Source organism: Apis laboriosa, unplaced genomic scaffold, assembly GCF_014066325.1.
Source record: "Apis laboriosa isolate Shangri-la unplaced genomic scaffold, ASM1406632v1 scaffold16_cov148, whole genome shotgun sequence".
Taxonomy (NCBI): Eukaryota; Metazoa; Arthropoda; class Insecta; order Hymenoptera; family Apidae; genus Apis; species Apis laboriosa.
The window spans coordinates 29,488-45,783 of NW_025222129.1; the positions used below are offsets into that span (position 1 = coordinate 29,488).

At 21.9% G+C, this 16,296-nt stretch overlaps 2 protein-coding genes across 3 annotated transcripts; one reads left to right on the forward strand and one right to left on the reverse strand.

Moving 5' to 3' along the window:
* Nucleotides 1–498: 498 nt before the first annotated feature.
* Nucleotides 499–3,566, reverse strand: LOC122711381. The gene is made up of 4 exons (XM_043930115.1): nt 3,534–3,566; nt 1,201–1,397; nt 804–968; nt 499–550 (listed from the first exon to the last, which is right to left on the reverse strand). Exons 1-4 carry the CDS (start codon nt 3,564–3,566, stop codon nt 499–501), a joined length of 447 nt encoding a protein of 148 aa, XP_043786050.1.
* Nucleotides 3,567–10,349: 6,783 nt separating this feature from the next.
* On the forward strand, nt 10,350–16,296 carry LOC122711353 (bone morphogenetic protein receptor type-1B). 2 transcript variants are annotated; one of them, XM_043930073.1, is made up of 5 exons: nt 10,350–10,485; nt 12,948–12,997; nt 14,155–15,154; nt 15,287–15,602; nt 15,691–16,296. In XM_043930073.1, exons 3-5 carry the CDS (start codon nt 14,334–14,336, stop codon nt 15,817–15,819), a joined length of 1,266 nt encoding a protein of 421 aa, XP_043786008.1. In that variant the 5' UTR covers nt 10,350–10,485; nt 12,948–12,997; nt 14,155–14,333; the 3' UTR covers nt 15,820–16,296. The 2 variants fall into 2 exon arrangements, with proteins under 2 accessions (XP_043786008.1, XP_043786007.1); XM_043930072.1 differs by lacking the exon at nt 12,948–12,997 and having other exon boundaries at nt 10,367–10,485.

Here is a 16,296-nt window from a genome sequence, read left to right on the forward strand (position 1 = left end):
ACTTAAATTTTTTTTTCTTTGTCACTTTGATCGCTCTATATATAATATCATTTTGCAAATAATAAAATAATTAATTGAGTATTGAAAAACAATTGTACATTAGTATATATATAATATATAAATGAAAATACGTTATAGTAAAGTCTATTAACTAAAGTGACTTAGTTAATATAGAATAATATAGAATAATATAGAATAATATAGACTTAGTTAATAATAGAAGATAAAATGACTAAAGTCTATTTGAATTATTAATAGATTGAATAAAAATTAAATAGGATGCTTAAAAACTAATCTTAATAATAGAAATGTTAATATTAATAAGAAGATAAGATTTATTTTTCATGAAGTGTTAACTTATCTGATAAAAAAATATTAGGTTTATTTTTATTATGTATTGATAATTTTATAAAAATATGCAATTATTATGCTTCATATCATGATATATATATGTATATAAATATTTTGAAATTATAGAAACTCATCGTGGAATCTAAGTTAAATAGTTTCATTTGCAATACGCATCAATTCCTTTTTCATGTTGTTCAATCTAAAAAAAAAAGAAAATTTTTTCTGTTTCATACATCTTCTATTAATTTATAAATGTTCAAGAATAATTCGTAAATTTATAAATAATTAAAATATATTTTATGTATTCGAAATGTTTTATATTACTTTTAAAAGATACTTTTCACAAATAAATACATAATATATATAATATATTAATTTATAATATATTAAATATATAATATTAAATATATAATACATAGAATATATACAATCTAATTGAAAAACGATCTTACGCTTCCGTGCAAAAGGTTTGTCGATCTATATGTCCTGGCACAACTTGAACGGGACAAGGATCATAATAATGTACGCTCAACGTTTTCATAGCAATTTTATAATCGTCCAACGGTAAAAGTTCTGAATCACGAGAGAGAACGTTTCCGAATATCGCATCGACATGCCTTATTGTTAATGAATAAAATGAATATAATATATATTTTCAAACATGATAATAGTATGTGTTATATATTTGTGTAATTATATATATATATATTATATATGTATATACATATTTTCAAACATGATAATAATGTACGCTATATATTGTGTATATGCATATATTATATATATGTATTATATGTTATATGTGTTATATTGTATATATATATCTTGTATATGTCTCTATGTATATACCTTTTTGTCCAAAGTAATCGTGGATTTTTAAGTCCCGATCTAAACAATATAAAATCATCTAATAATTCATAAAGATATTGGATAGGATTTGTTGGTTGTTGAACAATAACATGAGAGAGAAGAAAATGAAATATATCGAAAATATTTTTTTTATTCAAATAATCTTGTTCTCTGGATATATTACACGCAACATTATTCTAAAAAACGAAGATAAAATCAGATTCAACGAATTAATAATAACTAGAATGAGATAATATATTATATAACTATAACTAATAATTTTTTTAAAATCAAGAACATTATGTATCATGTACCAATGTTTACTTACATTCCAAGTGAATTGAGATTGTCCGCAAGAGTGTGATGATAATTTTTTATTTTGTTCTCCTTTTCGAAAATATTTAATATTTTTATTCATATTTCTACCAATAATAATAAATAAGTTGCAAATACATAAGTATATTTCACATGATTGTATATATAGATAAAGATTTTATGACGATAAAAACATGTGAAATCTAACATAGAAAATTTGATATTTCTTTTTTATGGTTATTTATATACACGCGCGATTCGAAAAAATTGCAATATTAAAAATGATTGAAATTAAATTTCAACATAAAATTATAAGTAAGAAATAGAATAAATGTTCTTTTGCATAAAAATTGGATCAAATAGATCTAATAAAATTTTTAATCAATAAATTAGGCAAAAAAAATAATAAAGTTAATCAGATGTTGTAATCGTTTTTTGAGCATATAAATTTTATAAAATATAGACAAGATAAGTAATCAGTGAAAAAAAGATAAGGGATAAAATTGAAAAACTAGCGCCATCTCTTGAGTGAAAAAAACATCTCTTAAAAAAATATTCAAAAGATGGCTCTGATTCGCAATTCTTATTCTATCTTATCTTGCTTTTGAAGAGATATCTTTGCACAGACAAAAACATATATTGGTTTAACGAGTATAATATAAAAAAAATTTATCATATTCTTGAGTTAATTTTCAATTAGTTCATTTTCAGTCACATTTAAAAATATATCATAATTATTAGTATCCATATAAAAAAATTGAGAACTTTAATTTCTTTCGTTTTTGTTTTATTATTATTATATAAATATATATATATATATATATATATATATATATTGTAAGTATAGAGTATGTACGTTATTTGAATTTATCGTAGCTGGAGAATATCATTCCAAGATTACATTACTCCAGCTAGGTTAAAATATTTAAAAACTTATAAAATTGTAAATGTATAATTAAATAATATAAATATAATATTTATATTTCCCTTAAAAATAGCAATATTTTCTAATATATCCTGTATCCTTCTTCGTGTCTTAATAAGGAATGAAATTCAACCATAATATTAAGTTATACCACATGAAATTGCCAATTTTAAAATAAATGATAAATAAATGAATCAATTTTAAAATAAATGAATCAATTGAGACTTGCAAATTCTACTTAACTTATATTTTGCTTAGCATATTTTGACGTTTATTTTCTTATATTTCTTTTGTGTGATAAATTTTTTTTTATATTAATTTAACTATTTTTTGAAAAATGAACAATATTATGTTTCCGGACAAATTTAGAATATAATTCCTGTATGAGTTTAAGCTGGATCACAATATTTCTCTTTCTCGTTTGTATTTTATATTTTGTCGATAATCTAAATTGAATCACTCAAAAAGTATAAAATAAAAATCTGATTATGCACTTCATAATTTTAAGCATTGAAACGAAAATATTATTCGTTATCTTAATTAAAAAAATTTCTACAAAAAATAATCATGCTTGCAACTAATTAGTTTATATTTTAGTTATTTTTTATAAAAAAATGTAATTGTGTTATCGTACCATAAAAGATAGAACTGTATTCAAATTTTTAAATTTTAATAAAAAAAATAAAGAATATTTATATTTGTATATTTATATTTGAATATTTATATTTAATTAATATATTATAATATATTTGTTGTAATAAATTTTAATAATAATTCTAAAAATACAAAAGATTTATAAAATTTAAGAAATAAGAATAATTCTTTTTATTCTTTTATGCAATGAATGATCCTTATTTTACTCTTAAGAAAGGTACACTAATTTTATATTATACTAAGAACGAATATTTAACATAAAAAAAATAAAAAACTTATTAATCCATTCGCGCTATACTATATTACTAAATTATTAAATTATATACTTATTTATATTTTGTAATCAATGAACAAGCATTGATTCGAATTTTGCGTATAACAATTATAATTTAATTTGAATTTAATTAGAAAAAAATATTTATAATTTTACGAAACAAACACTAAATTTATCAACTGCATTGTATGCGGTCATAATGATTTGGAAATAAAATTGCATTAATAAAAAAACAATGAAAAATTTTTATTTATATTTTCTTGATTTTTTTATTTTTATCTTATTTGTTAAAAAAATATTGTTATTTTTGAAAAAATTACTGTCAATGTTCATTATTAGAATTAATAATATTTTATAGTCTAACATCAATTAGTATTAGAAATATTTGAAAATTTTTGCAAGTTACTTACGAAAAATATAACAAATCATAAATTATCAATATCATTATTATATATTTATCTTAATATTTTCAATAATCAATATAATTATAAATTACGTAAAAATTATGTAAATATCATACAATTCAGTAAAAAAAAATACAAAAGGACTTGTATTTCAAATACAGAAATTTAAATTTTATTTCTCTTTTTTTTTAAACGTAACTAAATTGTCAGTAGTCATATTGAAAATCCTTTTTTTCCTCTAAAAAATTTCAGTAATCTTATTTGTTGTAAAAGAAAAATCAAATTTTTAAGATAAATATAAATTAAATCTATCGTATTAAAATAAAATAATAATTAAATCTATCGTATTAAAATAAAATAATAATTCAAATCTTATTTTAAAAGATCATAATATGAGTTATTGATAACTCAAAAAAAAAAAAAAAACAAGCAAAATAAATTTTTCCTCAATTACCAATTGTATTACGATATAATAAATATTCGCAATAGATTCATAATGAAGCAGCAAAATATGTAATCATTAAATAAAATTAAATTACATTAAATTTTGATAACGGAAAGCTCGAATTTCGATATATCAAATTACAAATTGAAAAGATATGTTGCAACATATTATATTCGATAGATTGAATACAATATGAACACAAATAACATACAATTTTCTTGAAAAATTTTATTATGAAAAATATTATTTATAATTATGTAATATTATATTGTTATAAGTTTAATTATACATTACTGTAAACCTCGTTTAATACGTTATTTATTTATCCAAATAAATCTTAAGTGAATATTTTTTATTTAATTAAATCAGAAGTGAATATCTGCCAATGAAACGCGACCAATCATTATAATTTTCAATTACAGATTGACACTATGCGAATTATAATACGCATTGATTCATCTTGCCGTTAAATCTTAACGATTTTCTGATTGGCTAAAATGATGGAGTTACTTATTTATGACAGCTGTGCGAAAATTGAAATACAATTTTTATATTTAATTAATTATATTAATCTATTCTTATTATATTCTTAATCGAGATTATAAGATTTTAATATATAGAAATAATTTTACGTTTAAAGCTAAAAACATTTCTTATAATTCAACTTATTCTTATAATTTATTCGCAGGAAACTGACAATTCGTGTACATAGCACGTTCGATATATTCTGATTTGTTGAATTGTTGAATGATATTTCCTTCTCAATTTGTAATTCGATATATCGAAATTGCTACGTGACATGTTATTCCATTTTCGAAATTGTGACGATTAAACATTTTGCTTTAAGTTCGTAACCTATTCATTTCGTAATACTTGTTTGTTATTTTTTTTATTTTTTTTACTAATATTTCATTAATATACCTTTGGTCGATGCATCAATTTTAATATTTATATTTGAATATTAATGTAATTAATAATTCTTCGAGTAATAATTTATTCTCTTCTTTTTTTTTTATTCTTTTGATTCGTTTGATCATCAAAGTTATCATTAACTCGTATTATGAACTTCTAGAAATAAACTAGAATGTGTTCTAAACTTTCATTATCATTTTAGTATCATTCTTAATGTTAGCGATTTAGCATAAAATAAGATTATATATCATGGAATTCAAATTAAATTTTTTTGAAATTATTATTTTACTATTTAATTTTAAATTATTTTAAATTATTGTATAATTATATATTTAAGAAGTAATAATTATTTTTATATTCTTTGAAAATTACAAATACATTTCTATTTTAAATAAAACATTTTTAAAAATCTGGAAAAATATCATCATTTTGTTTAAAATTTATTTTCATTATTATTTCATCTTGTTTGTCTTAATTCTTTATGCAATCATATGAATTTTGTATATGAATAATTTTAAATTTCAAGAAATAAAATAATATTGAAAGACTATATTATATTATTGATTACATTACATGATTTTATCATATTATATTTATATATTTCTACTTTTACAAACCTTGATAATTAGATTAAATATAATTCTAAACTCATTTTAATTTATAGAGGAATATAACGAAACATAATTTTTTTTACATAACCATTATTTCAAAACATAGGACAAAGTCCTATACAATGAAATTTGTTCTGTACCTTGTCACGTCTATTTTATATTTCATCTGTAGTCTTTAATATACAGGATATAACGTTGATTAATTAGCTTTCCCTTGCTTTCCTTTTCTATATTTTTTTTATTTAAGATATAATAAAGATGGCTTTAATTCTTTAATTTTTATCTCATATCTATCATCATATCCATAGATTTTTTTTATTATTTATTTTTCTTATATATAATTTTTTTACAAAATTTATATGCTCAAGAGATAATTACGACATCTAATTATCTTTATATGTCTTTTTCTTTATCTAATCTATTATTTAAAAATGTTAATAAAACTTATCTGATCGATATTTTTTATATATCATAAATATATATATATATATATATATGTATTTTTGTATATTTATATACAGTGACATACATATAATTTTATATAATGATATACATACACTTTAGTATGTCGCAGAGAATATATTAATTATAATATAGAATATAATAATTTTTTATGTAATGTTTGATTTTGATGAAATAGAAATAAAATGAAGTGGAATTCATTCGATACTTTATATTTCATTAAAGCTAGATTAGAAAGTATACCGAAAATATGTATATACATGGTTGAAAATGATATGATGCAAGTAAATATTAAGACTGAAAAAAAAAGAAGAAATAATTTGATGATGTTGTGTGATTCTTATAATTTTCCTTTGTTTTCATAAAATAACAAATGAGGGTGAGTGTCAGTTTTCACACCCGCGACTCGACAGGATCTCTTTCGAGAATGTAAAAAAAGGATAGAATGCGAAACCGGTTCCCAAGTATCTTTGTATAGGTGCTTGCCTTCGCGCCTCACCATTATCCTTCACATCTTTGAATAAAGACTAAATGCATTAGGATTATAGATAGCAAATAAATATATTTATCTCACTATGAAAAAAATATTATTTATGTTAACAATATTTAATTTTCTACATTGAATATTCATTTTTCGACATTGAATCGAACTTTCCTCTTATAATTTATAATTTTAAACTATAGCATTTTTTTATTAATAAAATTTATTAAAAATATAATATAAAATAATATAAAATAAAAAATATAAAATAAAATAAAATAAAATTTATTAATAAAATAATAATAAATTAATAATTAAACAGATTAAGATTAATCTGATTAAACTGATAATATAAACTAATTTATCATGATAAAATGTTGTTCATTTTTATCAGTCATTGTCACATTTTATATTGCATAATTAAAATTGAAGACGATTAATTTTTCTATTGAAAAAAAATAGACAAATATAAAATTAGATAAAATACATAAATTAGGATCATTTCAAAGAAAATAATATATCGACATTTCTAATTATAAAATATTATTTTCAATAATATATATGGTCTCTGAAAAACATTAAAAAGAATTAATTTATTTACTTATTTATAATTGATTAAGAAAATAAATTAGGAATAAAAATAAAGTGATTGATTGTGCAAAGTAACAATATATAGATTGTACCAAAACGAAATATATTCAGTGATTCCTTTATTGTTTGTTCTTTGATTCATGATTTGTAATCTATATCTTGTAAATCTTGATTTACAAATTTATTTTGATCGATCTTTATGACTTAGATATGACTTAGATATATCTTAGATTTGACTTTTAAAAATAAGAATAAATTTAAATAATAAATATCATTATTCTTAAGAAACACATTAAATTCATACGACTAAAAAACAAAAAACAATAATTCAATTTGCATCAAACTCATTCCTTTTTTGAATCTTTTAATTATTTTCTTTTATTCTATTTATTATGGTTTACTATTTAAGTACAAAATTATTAAAAAAATATTTTTATTATTATTATATATTATATTTATTATCAACATCATTAATGTTACTTTAATCATTCATTTATTTGTTAAAGTGAATAAAATGAACAAAAATATTTCTAATAAACTTATTATATATACATATATATACATGAATTGATTTCCCACTATATATATATATATATATATTTTAATTTTAAAATGATCCATTAAACTCAAAGATTTTGAATTGATATGAATTTTGCACATAAAATATAAATCAATAATTAGTGATATTTTTGCAAATATTCATGATTTATTATTTCGCCAAGATTCTTTTGAATTTATTTATATTTGTTAATTATTTATAACGAAAATTATATATCGATTATTATAATGATTATAATTGTTGACAATTATATGTATTAATGGAAAATCTAGAATTTAATAATTTAGCATCACTATATTGTGATTATTTATATATACACATAAATATTCAAGAAGACAAGTATTGTTAGGTCGGAAAGATTCAATGAGTTGATAAATTAATAAATTGATCAATAAAGCCGATGATTTCTAACTCATTGTACTCTATATTTCATAGTATATATATATATGTATGATATTACGATATCTACTTAGCCTCTTTATCTTATCCATATAGTTTTTCTTGAGCAAGCACATTTATGGTGCTTTGATCAAACTCATTCTCAATTCTTTGCGCTTGCACACGATATAATACCGCTTTTACATGTATTTTTTATTATACGTATATGTATATGTACAAATTATCTGAGTAGTACAAAAATGTTAAGTATAACATATAATATCTTTCAATCGTATTTAATTATCTATATATAATATCATAAAACTGTCTCATTTTTGAATCTTTCTTGTAATTCTTATTTTTATTATCTCATTCATTTATAATTCTTATTTTATATAGTATATAATTTTTATTATTTTGTGATATATATAGTAAATAATACAATCATATATATATATATATATATATATATAGAAGTGCAATCATATATAACAAACACAATTTATATTTCAAATATATATATATATATATATATATATATTTTCCATATTTTTTAAAACAATATTATTTTGAATAGGAATATATTATATTATCAGATAATTTAATATTTATTTTTGATTGATGTACAATGTTTTCAAACATTTTTTCCTATCGTTTTAGATGCTATTACAAGTGAATATATTACTTTTCAAGTATAAAATATATCTCTTTCTTTTTCTCTTTTCTCTCAATTTTTTTCATACAAATTTTATTAATATATTAATAGATCAATATTTATCGATATATTATGTGTACATAGTTTATGCACAATATAAACAAATTTTCAGAATCCTTATTTATGGAATATATTTTAAATACATTATAAATATTATAATTTTATCATAAAATAAATATTCTAAAAGTTCTATTATTAAATTTCATCAATAAAAATTTATATTAACTATGTAATATTTAATATAATATATTAAATATTTATAACTATAATATATAATATTATATATTTTATCTTATTATCGAAATAAAATTCCTGTTTGCACATTTAAAAATTTATAAAAATTTATGAAATATTATCAATTTAAAAAACTTATCGTATCTATATGGATATGATATATGAATGGTTTTTCGAATAATGTGTACAGTCTTTAATTTTAATTGTTCTTTTATAATAACTAATCACATGATAAAAAAATTATAAATACAGATTTTTATAGTGTAAAATGCATAAACTACATATTTTTTTAATAGATCATTGTTCATTTTTCGTTACTTTAAATTTTATCTTCGAAGTAAGAACTATAAACATGTAATCGACGAAAAGAAAAAGAAGAATGAATAAGAAGAAACATCTTTGAAACTACATTCGTCGCGGCATAACGGCGCCCATAGGGCGCCGTCGCATGCTCCCTACTAGTTGCAATGACAATACAGGTACGTAACTTTAAATATGAAATGTTAATGATTATATTGTAAAAAATTTATAATATCATTTCAAAAATATAAAGAATAACATAATAATAGGATTATAATAAGATTATAAAGTATAATAAAATTTAATTATATGACAAAAAAATGAATTAAGATAAGATATATGAATAAAATATATATAAATACATATTTTGATCAATAAATAATTTTTAGTGCAATATATATTAATTTTAAATAATCAAATAAATTAACTGTTAATTTTTTAAAATGTAAATTGTTACATTTTCTGTGTAACGATAAAAAAGTATATCATTAAAAAACAAGATATAATGGCATGTATTTACATACATAGTAGTATATAATAGAAGTAACATATAATAGAATTTGATTTGAGTGTTATATCGATATTTATAATTTTCATTGATTAATTGTATTTTGAACTTTATTTTATTCCAATTCATATTTTTTTTAATTTAATTATACTATTCGATTATATTAAAGATATTTCCGGGTAACAAGAATTAATGATACACTGCTGATATATGGGTATATCTTTGTTTCTTTCTTTTAGGTGAGCTCAAATAGTTGTCTTTGTTTAATAACCGAACTACTACACGATCAACTCTCCAATGAGCTGTCAGTTCTTTAGAGAACCAACCGTAGAATGACGGAAAAAGCCGAAGCTGATCAGCCTGCGCTTTGCGACCGACGCGTCTCGCCCTACGTCACAGTGAAGTATGTGCTCTCGGATGTAGAAAATGGCTGCGCTCTTTGCTACCCCAGGTCGGTGCGGATGTAAATACGGCCTGTGGATCAGCTTAGGAGTGTTTATCGCGAAATTTATTTATGGTGAGTATACTTGTGAATCATTTTACAATTGTATATACAAGATGTGTTAAATAAAAAGTTACAGTGTGTGCAATGTACCAAAGGATCGATCTGATGCGGATTCCCGACGTGAAAACAATTAACGTATGCTATTGTTAACCATTCCTTGCCTTTTTACTATACAAATATGTATATAATTTTATACTCTCTGTCCTGCCTGTCCTTTTTTCCTTGGATCTCCCGCCCTTCTCTCTTTTCCTCCTCTTTTTCCTCCTCTTCCTCCTCCTCCTCCTCCTTCTCTTCCTCCTCCTTCTCTTCCTTCTTCCTCCCTTCTTTCCCCCCACTAATCTTACACATTCACTCACTCATTCTTGATTTGATTAATGTTGTTTCAGCACTACTTTTTCTTCTAACATATTGACAACAAACACATGAGTTGCTTTTGAATGTTTTGTAAAAGGTCATTTTATGATTTCAATCTAATCTTGTTTTTTAAAAAATTTTCTTAAACGAAAATGAAATAAATTATGATTTAGTGCTTCCGCGATATATATTATACTTTTTTTCAAATGCATCTATGTATATGTTCTACGTCTATGTATATCTCATTTATAAGTTTAAATTTTCGTAAATAATTTGAATTTTCGATGTACAGTTGTAATTTACTATGCAATTTACTATGCAATAAGTATATTTTTATAAAAGAAGTCTCTTATACCAAAGAGAATAGTGTATATTTTTTCTTATCCTTGACTCAAAGAAGAGAACAGGCTGAAAAAGAATGAGAAATAAGAAAAAAAAGTTAGGCGGTTTTATTAAGGTTAAGAACTGAAATATCAACGATGTTGTTTCGTCGCTTTTGTAACTCTGAAATTCCCTTTGCAATTCCTTTTGCCTCGATCTTTTTCTGCTTTATTTTTCTCTTTTTTACATTACTCCATCTCATATTTGAATAGTTTAATTATCAATTTGCTTTGCTTTGCTGTAATAGTTGTCTGTTTATCCGCAGTTTTTTTTTTTTGCAAATTAATATTAATAAATATCATTTCATCATATTTTTAAAAATACATAATTCAATTTTAAAATTCATTTATTTTTTTTATAAGAAACAAATTGGTAAGTCGAAATACTTGTTGACATATTCAGGTTTTGTAATTCACATTAGCTCTTAATACTATGTTTAAATACTATTATATAAAATATTCCATTATATTATTTTTCTGTAATTTGTATTATTAATGTTAGCATTATTTTTTTAATCATATATATATACACATATACAGGAAATTCCCGAAATCATGCGGTCGAGTGAAAATTTTACATACAAAAATAAATTGATTAAAAATAATAAGAATCCATTTCTTTCTTTATATATTTATATAAAAAAATGTATATTTATATAAAAAATGATTTCATAATTAATAATATAAATAATTTATACTATAAATAATTTTACTAATAAAATAAAATATTTGTCTTCACATTTTTTATGTCAATTGTTGTAATTACTTTGTTATGAAATATTGAACTATATGAAATTATGTAACTAAGCCTTAATTAATTTAATAATATCATTCATATTAAATTTATATTTTCATTGATGATAAATTCTTCATGAAAAAAATATCATCTTTTTTGATAATAAGATTGAAAATTATTTTTAATTAAAAATTTTAATTCATTTTAATTCTTTTAATTACTCTTTGAAAGATATATTTATATAATTATATTATATATAATATAATTATTTAAATAATTTATCTTCGATTGAAATATAATACTCATTAGAAGCTTGCATTATCACATAATGCGTGTGCGTGCGTGCGTGCGTGCGTGCGTGCGTGCGTGTGTATGTGTATTATATAGTAATTGTGCATAAATATGTAAATATATTATTTATCAACGTGCAATCTCTCTATAAAAAATTTACAAAATTTTCTAATATTATTCATATATTAATAACATCATAATTTATTACAAATTAATAAATTTTTTAGATTTAATTGGAATTATTTTTTTATTTTTATTTTCCATTTTATTTTGTTTATACTCAATGCTATAAATATTATAACATATTATAGGGATAAGTTTTTAAATAAATTTTAAATGAGAAGTAAATTTAAATAAAATTTTCTAAATTTAAATGGAAAATTTTATTTTACTTTTACTAAGTTTTTAGTAATAATCGATTTTCATGCTATCTACTACGTTGTATATTTTAATAAGATTACAATATAAATATTAATTATATGATAAAACTTAATAAAGAAACATATGCATATATATATATATATATATATATATATATATATATATAAATTAAAGAAACTCGTTGTGGTCGATTCGATCGAATGAAAAATTATGATTCAATTTTTTATTCGCCCATTCTGAATTACATCCAAAATATCTTATTAATAATGTCATTTTTTCATTTGTTCATTGATCATCATGAGTTCTTCGTTTGTTATTTTTATTGTTACCAGATAAACAAGGATAGAAGAAAAACGTGATCGCACTTGGAAACTATTGTAAAGTATGTATTATCACTTTTGGATGTTATCGGATAAACAGACATCACTGATTTCTTTATAGAATGGAATTTATATAACATTTATCATAGATTAAAATGTAGAAAAAGACACATGATTAATCTTAGAAGCCAAAAAATTGCCATGTATTTTTGCATTTTATTAAGTTTATATTTGTAGTTGATTTTTTCAAATTTATGTTTAAAGTAATGCAATTCAATTTATATAAAAAATGAAAAGCACTCAATCATTGCTACAAAAAAAAGCATTTTTTTGTAACAACAAAATTTTTTATAAGATGCATTACATATTTATTATACTATTATATATTATGTATTATAGTAATATTATGTATTTTTATGAAGACCAAAATATTTTTAAATTTACCAGTACATTATCAATCCAAATTACTTTTAATTTTTATATTATATTAGCAATATTTTATGAGTATCATTTTTCCAATAAATTTAATTATTTATGTTTAAAATATTAATATATGCTTTTAAAAATATTATTTCTTCTTTTTTTAAAATTTCATCTTTTGTCTTTCTTATTTTAATACGATAAATTGACAAAGAAAAGAATAAACATTATTTATATATATATACATAATATATAAATGTATGTTTGCATAATATTTGATCAGATTATTATGAAAGATATTGCAAAAGATATGTTTTATTTATTATAAAAATTGATGATGTAATTATTCTAGTAATAGAACTAAGTAATTATTCTTTTATATGATGCATTATTATTTACAAATTAGAATTCATCCTTTCTTTTTTTTTTTTTTGATCATTTTTATGAAAATATTATTTTATGAAAATATTATTTTAATATATGTATATTTAAATTAATTGAACTATTATATTTTATCTTTATCAAATTTTATAGTATGAATGCAAAAAATATAATAATAATAATTATTATGATTATATATATAATATGCATTTTAGTCATTATATTATATTCTAACATATTCTAAAGTGTATGTTGTTGAATAATTGAGTTTTATTATCTTGTCTTTATTAAGTTTCATATATATGAATATAAAAGATATAATAATAATTATTGATATGATATTAAATAATTTGTTTTGCTTATTTATTAACTACTTTATATGTGATAGTGAATTAAGTTCATTTTTTTTATTTTTCAGCATTGGGAATTACTTGCTATTGTGAAGGACATTGTCCAGATGATCGACAAAATGGAACTTGCGAAGGGAGACCTGGTGGTCATTGTTTTAGCGCGGTAGAAGAAGTTTGGGATGCAGAATCAGGAGAATTTGTGCCAGAATGGTCATTTGGCTGTTTACCACCAGACGAGCAAGGTTTCATGCAATGCAAAGGATACCTTGTGCCACATTTACAAGGAAAAAATATAATATGTTGTAACAAGAGTGCATTATGTAACAAAGATTTATATCCTGATTATAAACCTAGAACTACAACAGTACCTAATCCTATGGCTATAGCATCGGGTGCGCCACTTATAATATTAACTACCATTTTGTCTATATGCTTAATGGTAATTTCAATAGCTATGGTGATCATATATCATAGATACAGAAGAAAAGAAAGAGGACCTTGCTTAGTGCCTTCTCAAGGAACACTTAAAGACTTTATTGATCAGAGTAGTGGTTCTGGATCAGGATTACCTCTCTTAGTACAGCGAACTATAGCTAAACAATTAGCTTTATCTCAATGTGTTGGGAAGGGACGATATGGTGAAGTATGGCTTGCAAGATGGAGAGGGGAAAAAGTGGCAGTGAAAGTATTTTTTACATTAGAAGAAGCATCTTGGTTTAGAGAAACTGAAATTTATCAGACAGTTTTAATGAGACACGATAATATCTTGGGTTTCATCGCGGCTGATATCAAAGGCACAGGATCTTGGACACAAATGTTACTAATTACAGATTATCATGAAAGAGGCTCATTATATGATTATCTACAAACTACTGTTCTAGATTATCCTAGCCTTTTAGCAATATGTCTTTCAATTGCTTCTGGTATTGCTCATCTTCATACAGAGATTTTTGGTACACGGGGGAAACCTGCTATAGCTCATAGAGATATTAAAAGTAGAAATATTTTAGTAAAAAAGAATGGTGAATGCGCAATTGCAGACTTTGGTTTAGCAGTTAGATATATTAGGTAAATATATTTTAAACTAAATGAAATAATTATGTTCGTAAAAAGATGCGTGTAAATATTTCATATACAAAAGAATAAAATAATTGCATTTGCATTATATACAAATTATTGATTGTAACATTTTATTTTTAGTGAAAGCGGAGAAATTGATATTGCACCCAATACACGAGTGGGTACACGCCGATACATGGCTCCAGAAGTTTTAGATGAAACTTTAAACACATCTTCTTTTGACGCTTTCAAGATGGCAGATATGTATTCTGTTGGTCTTGTACTTTGGGAAACTTGTAGAAGATGCATTACAGGTGGCAAAAATTCTATGGTCGAACCATATGCTTTACCGTATCAAGATGTTGTTCCAAGTGATCCAGATTTTGAAGATATGCGGTTAGCAGTTTGTGTAAAACGATTACGTCCAATAATACCAGCACGATGGGAAAATGATTCAGTAAATATGAAACTAATCATATTTATAGATGGAAATATTTTGATAAAATAATTATATTAAAATTAGATATTTGTTTTTTTTGTTATAGATTCTATTTGCGCTGAGTAAGCTTATAGCCGAATGTTGGCATGCAAATCCAGCCGTTCGTTTAACAGCGCTGCGCGTGAAAAAGACAATATCAAAATTACATATTGACAATGCTATTAAAATCGTATAACATTTGACGATATTCGTTGGATGTATTCTATCTTATCGCTAGTAGCTAAAAAATAATTTCTTCCCTTGTAAATAACCCGGTGTATATAGATTTATTGACAGACTGCAAGCCTGAAGACTGAATAATAAAATTTAAAAATACGTAAATACGTATGTATGTGCGAATGTACTGTGATCAAATCAATCATGACTGGAAAAGAAAGAAATTATGAATGAATGTGTATATCTTTATATTGTTATAAGTAAATGCGACGAAACATGATGATAATGTTTTAACGTATTTTATTATGTTATTTTAAAATTTGAGTATGTAATCAATGATGGCCACTACTTAGAAAGAATAATTTTTATTTTCTTTCAGTCTAAAAAAAATGAAAATATTCTAATTTCTAAATACATATAAACATAAAATGGAGATATTTAAAATGAAATTAATCGTAAAAATTTATTTAAAAAAAAAACGCAAAAATTATTTTAA

Excerpts from the sequence above, each read along its gene's own strand:
- LOC122711381 (XM_043930115.1), bottom strand. The coding sequence starts at position 3,566 with ATGACCGCATACAATGCAGTTGATAAATTTAGT. Across the intron at positions 1,398-3,533 it reads ATGCAGTTGATAAATTTAGT|AATAATGTTGCGTGTAATAT; the intron begins GTTTGTTTCGTA and ends TTCGTTTTTTAG. Across the intron at positions 551-803 it reads CAAACCTTTTGCACGGAAGC|ATTGAACAACATGAAAAAGG; the intron begins GTAAGATCGTTT and ends TTTTTTTTTTAG.
- LOC122711353 (XM_043930072.1), top strand. The coding sequence starts at position 10,395 with ATGGCTGCGCTCTTTGCTACCCCAGGTCGGTGCGGATGTAAATACGGC. Across the intron at positions 15,155-15,286 it reads TTAGCAGTTAGATATATTAG|TGAAAGCGGAGAAATTGATA; the intron begins GTAAATATATTT and ends TTTTATTTTTAG. Across the intron at positions 15,603-15,690 it reads CACGATGGGAAAATGATTCA|ATTCTATTTGCGCTGAGTAA; the intron begins GTAAATATGAAA and ends TTTTTGTTATAG.